The sequence below is a fragment of the Gregarina niphandrodes genome, assembly GCF_000223845.1.
Source record: "Gregarina niphandrodes unplaced genomic scaffold scaffold00062, whole genome shotgun sequence".
NCBI classification, from domain to species: Eukaryota; Apicomplexa; class Conoidasida; order Eugregarinorida; family Gregarinidae; genus Gregarina; species Gregarina niphandrodes.
This window is the reverse complement of record NW_011646048.1, coordinates 1-5,553: the sequence shown is the minus strand read 5'-3', so window position 1 is coordinate 5,553 and position 5,553 is coordinate 1. Positions and strand designations below refer to the sequence as shown.

Here is a 5,553-nt window from a genome sequence, read left to right as displayed (position 1 = left end):
CGCCCATGCCATGCCAGCGCCCACGCCATGCCAGCGCCCATGCCATGCCAGCGCCCATGCCATGCCAGTGTCACGGAACGCCAGTGCGAGGTAGTCAAGGGGCGACACAGTAGCGGTCCAAACAAGGCGTTCTCCACGAAGGTAAAAGGACAACACTAACGCGTAGCTAGCCAATAGCACGGCATGACCAATCACGCAATGAGCCGCGAAAATTGCGAGCAGAAAAACTAGCCGCTGCGGGGAAGTGGTCCGAGGTGGAGGTGGTCCACACGGCAGACTGTTTGGTCAACAACCAGTTTTTTTTTACAAGCTATAATAGCGGTCGACACAGCCTCCGGCGACAGCCATGGCATCCCTGACGTGGCGTGTCGAACACAAAAACATCCGCAGTTGACTCGTGACCGGGTCGTGGGCAGGGACGGTCAGCCTCGGTGGGTGTCTTCGTCGAGCTCGATGTGGTTGGTCTTGTGACAGACGGCTTCGCAGCTGTCCACAACATAGCCAGGTCGGTTGAAGACGGTGACGTGTTTCTTGAAGTGTCCCCATGTGGACTTGAAGGCAGCCAGCCCGACATGGTGAGCCTGCTCATCACGAGTTCCGTAGTTGTAGAGACAGTCGAGTTTCGCGAAGTCGCAGAAGCAGTCGTTTAGGTCGTGAAGTGTTGCGTTACAGTTACCGGTGCAGGAAGTGCTGCAGGCTTCGTTGACGGGGTAGTTAGCGAGCAAGTCTACTCCCATCGGGTCCACTCCCACGCCCGGCATCCCATGTCCAGGACGCTCGGTCATCCCACCTGCAGGATGCTCGGCCATTTGCTCGCTGTCGTTTAAGGGCATTTCGATGGCGGTCACGTTCAGTTCTCGAGCAATCCTGTCGGCAAGTGCCCGCTGCGTATCCGCGGCCGTGAAGCATGTCACCTGTCCTGCGGTCACGATCCCCGAAAGGTGGAACCGGGCGGACTCGAGCACGCCCTGTAGGTCGAAGCTGTCGGGTGCACCGAAACGATAGCACGACTGAAAGCCCCTGATGTGAGGTCTGGGCAGGCCTCTGGTAAGTGTGAGCATACCACTCGCACCCTCGCATGGATCCTCCCACCCCCTACCTCGTGTCAAAAACGCAACGCGCTCGACATCGCGACTCGCCACCGCCGTACAATTCGTCGCGAGCGCCTGCAACTGACTCCACGAAACCAACTGTCTCGGCGGCGCGGGCTTTTCGTACACCGCCGCCGCGACTACCAGCCCCGTTACCACTGCCATGAACAACAGTTTTGGGAACACTTTCGAACATGAACATTCCGGCTCGTCCCAACGCCGCGAATACACCACCTCTCTCGGCCTTCTGGGCGACAGCACCGGCCACCGCTGTGCCAGCGGCTGTGCCAGCGGCTGTGCCGCCTGTGCCAGCGGCTCTGCCACCTGCGCTCCCGTGCGTACTGAGTCATGCCAGTCCTTTGGCAGCGTCGGTAACAATTCTTTCAACTCCGTCGCCTTCACTCGGCGACTGAAAACTATCTCTGCAACGGCTGCTCCCGTGTCAACCAATTGCAGCGCCGCCCGTCCTCGCCCGAACACCTCCAGCCACACCTTGTCCGCCTTAGTACTCTCTGTCATACACCCCGTCTCCTGCAACCGACGTTCAATAGCAGTCACTATGGTCGACTGCACGAACTTGCTCGAACCCATCTTCCGACCCATCTTAAACCCCTTTTTCAAACCCATCAGAGGGTCCTCTGTCTCGGGCGCAGTCTCCGGTGATCCGGTCTCTGCTGCCCCTGTCTCCGAGTCAATTTCCAGCACGGTCGACACAACCTCCGGCGACTGCCATGGCGTCTGGGATCCCCACTGCCGCGGCGTGTCGTACACACGCATACGACTCACGTCGTTCAGCCAGTCAAACTCGTTGTGCTGGCCCATCTCCAACTTCCACGAGTGCTGTTGAGGCACCAAAACCACCGCCGAACACGCGCGCTCACCCGGCACACTCAAGTCAATCACCCACGGCACACAGTCGCTCATTCCCGGGCGGCTGCCATCCGGGTTGACCACTGCAACCAGCAAGCCCAGGCTTACCTCATTCGATCCTAAACACGAAATTGTCCGCATCCAAAAAAAAAAAAAATTACAATCAAAACTTCCAGATCCAGGATCATACCGTCAGCCGCGACTACCAAAACACACTTCTTATTCGCCGGTCCTTCCTCGCCATCGGTTGCCTACTTGACGACCACCCCACAACTCTGTAGCCAGTGCCACTCACACACTCTTCCAACCAACGTAATTACGTTCGCTATAACCGACTGCACGGACTTGCTTGAACCCATGTTCATCCGGACCCATGTTCATCCCGACTTTTGTAGCAAAACAGATGCAGAACTCGTCGCAGAAAGTTGGTCACTGGCATATGCACCACCTGGACGAGGCAACGTTCACACGCCTATGGACCTGGCCAAGCACAGTAAATGCTGCATAAACTACATAGACGTCAACAAATGGATGACCCCAGACGTATACCCAATCCCCAGCTTGTGGGAACAGGTACAGCAGGCCGCAGGACATAAGTATTGTAACCAAGGGTTCTTCAACGTGTTCTTGGAGGAGGAGAGTCAGCCTTTAACGGCACTCGTCGAAAAAGGGTACATTCCAGTACAGGCCCCATTTGGACAGTCCAATCGTCTTCCAAGGATCAAATCTTCATCGGCAACGGCATGGGAGTTTGCACGTGAATCCGGTAGGGACGCCAATACTTTGGGGGCAACACTTCGGAGGTCATTGTGGAGATGGGAGACGCATCACACTTGCTCATCAGCGGCCGGCGGCCGTCCAGATTGACCACCGCAACCAGTGGTGCGGCCTGGTGGGTGCGACAGGCCCTGTCGGGTCGCTGCTATAACTATACTCGTCCGGGGCCCGGCGTCAACCTGACCACTCCCGTTATCCGCGTCCCTCGTCTGCCTGCATCACTACCACGGTATCGCAGCACACTGAAGTGTTACGCGCAGCTCCATACAGCCTACGCGCGGCGCCAAGATCAGTCCCGAATCCCAACGTACTCGATATTCCCAACCACGACAAGTACCGCGAGAGTGTCCACTCCACAGCTGGGGCTGGGGCTTACTTCCTTCACGTACTCAAGGCTCGCACGGCTCTCCCGCCAACGACAACGGCCCTGCACTTCAACGCCCAGTCAGTTACACCCTTTGCAACTAGCCACCGACTTACTCTGTCTCTTGACAACATACGCTCCCCGCGCACTCCGTGGGTTGAGAATATTGTCATACGCTCACTCGAGTGCCCTCGATCCGTCCGTAGTACCTTGCTCTCGGCCCGACACCACACTTCTTCCGTAGTTTCACCATAGACCCGGGCACACCTCGACGGGAGCAAGGACGGAGCGCCACACCGCCCAAAGACTCGCCTCGAGACGACCAGTCCGGAACTCCGCTCACTCGTCCGCTCGCTCGGGTCTCGGTCCCCGTACGTGAGTTTGACATCCGCAGTGGTGGTCTGGACCCCGGATGCCCGGGTCTATGGCAGACGCGGATAACAGGAGCGACAACAATAGGTTGTGCAGAAGCCTGGACGCAGACACTACCGACACAGACACTACCGACACAGACACCACCGACACAGACACCACCGACACAGACACTACCGACACAGACACTACCGACACAGACACTACCGACACAGACACTACCGACACAACTTAATTCGTTCACTTAGCTGCCCGACTTGACCATCACAAACCCGTGTGCGCCTCACCTGTGTTTGATCAGTCACTACGTCTTGAGAAGTAGGTGTCATTAAAACATATTGTGGATGGTTCATTGTTGTCACTCGTGCTGGACGTGTGTGAGGCAGACGGCTTCGCAGCTGTCGACGACGTAGTGGGGTCGGTTAAAGACGGTGGCGTGGTCTTTAAAGTCTTCCCACGTGCGGTTAGGTGAACAGGGTGAGGCCCGGTTGTGTCGTCGGGAACCAGCTTGTAGAGGCAGTCTAGTCGCGCGAAGCAAGCGTGCGCCGCCAACACCGAGTCCACCGCGATCATGGCCCCCGCCATCGAGTCCACGGGTATCCAGGCGACGTTAAGCGGGCCAGCGGGGCACGGCGTAGACCTGATCACCAAGTACCCCGTCAACGGGCGCCTGGATCAAGGCGGGCGCCTGGATCAAGGCGGGCACCTGGATCAAGGCGGGCACCTGGATCAAGGCGGGCAGCCGATCGGAAACTCTTCAGGTCGCCGAGAGTTACGTCCAGTTCGCGAGCGACACGGTCAACAAGTTCACGTTGTGTCTCGGCTGGTGAGAAGCAGGTGACCTGGCCGCTACGGGCAGTCTTTGAGACGTAACGGTAAGCAGCTTCCCTCACGGCGTAAATATCGAAGGCATCGGGCGCGCCAAAGCGGAAGCACTTCTGAACGATCCCGTGACGCTTTCTCGGCACCGACAGCACACCACTCGCACCGTCTTTCCACGACCGCTGGTTCCTTCTCCACTCGATAATGTGCGGCTCGTGGTTCTTCATTTCGTTGCTGTTCATTTCTAATCCCTCCAGCTGCGTCCTTGAAATTATTCGTGGCAACTTCGTCCTAATACCGTCCCATGCCAACCAGCTGAAGACAGCCCCGCACAACATCGCTGTGCATAAATGAGGCAGGTACTCGTCCATCAAATCGAGACACGACGCCCCCCACGAGGGCTCGGACTCCTTTTCCGACTCCGCTCCCCACGTGGGCTCATACTCCGTTTCCGACTCCGTTTCCGACTCTGCTGCATGTCGCACCTGCTTATGCCAGGCCTCCGGCAGCGTCGGTAACAACTCCTCCAACCCCGACTCAGCCACCCGACGACTAAACGTTACCCTGCTCCCGTGTCCGCCGCCTGGAGAGCCGCGCGCTGTCCTCGAAACACCTCCTGCCACACTCGTTCGCCTCCGTGCGCCCGGTCTTCTTCAATCGACGCTCAATCGCGTCCGCTATCACCGACTGCACGTACCTGCTAATATGAAGGATGACAAAAATGGAAGGTAAGAACCAGGCGCCCACAGGCACGACGCGGAAACCCCGGGAAATGGCAGTTAATTAAGGTGCCGCCCCGGGGCCGGGTTCGCATGGTCGGCATCAGGGTTATTGTCGGTAGTTAGGATGGGGGTTTTTGGGGAAAAGAGGGATTTTTAGAAAAATAGTAGGAGTAACCGTAGACGATGCGAGAGTTTGTAATAATCTCAAATTACATGGCGACAGCTGCTGGATCCATCCATGCGTGGATGGGTCTGGTTACCAACACCCTCGAGAGAAGGCTATACCAGGGCGTCATCATCGCGATGGCCCTCTGGATCGCCAAGGCCTATCTCGGGAGGCTAACTAGGAGCGCGGGCCGGGGGGCTAAGCCGGTCGTGGCCCTCCTCGGAGTGCCCGTCGTGTGGGCCATGTGGTCCATGGGGCTGCGGATGGACGCGACGGTGCGCCACCTCGTGGCTACCACCGTCAGCACCATGTGCGCGCAGCTGGTGACGGGGGCCATATGGTCAATTTTCAGCAAAAAGAGCAAAAAGG

At 57.9% G+C, this 5,553-nt stretch overlaps 2 protein-coding genes across 2 annotated transcripts; both read right to left on the bottom strand.

The window, feature by feature from the left end:
* Positions 1-422: 422 nt before the first annotated feature.
* On the bottom strand, positions 423-2,102 carry GNI_175060 (hypothetical protein; the record flags this gene model as incomplete). The annotated part of the gene is made up of 1 exon (XM_011136342.1): positions 423-2,102. One exon carries the CDS (start codon positions 2,100-2,102, stop codon positions 423-425), a length of 1,680 nt encoding a protein of 559 aa, XP_011134644.1.
* Positions 2,103-4,133: 2,031 nt separating this feature from the next.
* Positions 4,134-4,667, bottom strand: GNI_175050 (putative transmembrane protein; the record flags this gene model as incomplete). Its single annotated transcript, XM_011136341.1, has 1 exon — positions 4,134-4,667. The coding sequence occupies one exon, from the start codon at positions 4,665-4,667 to the stop codon at positions 4,134-4,136; it is 534 nt and encodes a 177-aa protein (XP_011134643.1).
* Positions 4,668-5,553: the final 886 nt, after the last annotated feature.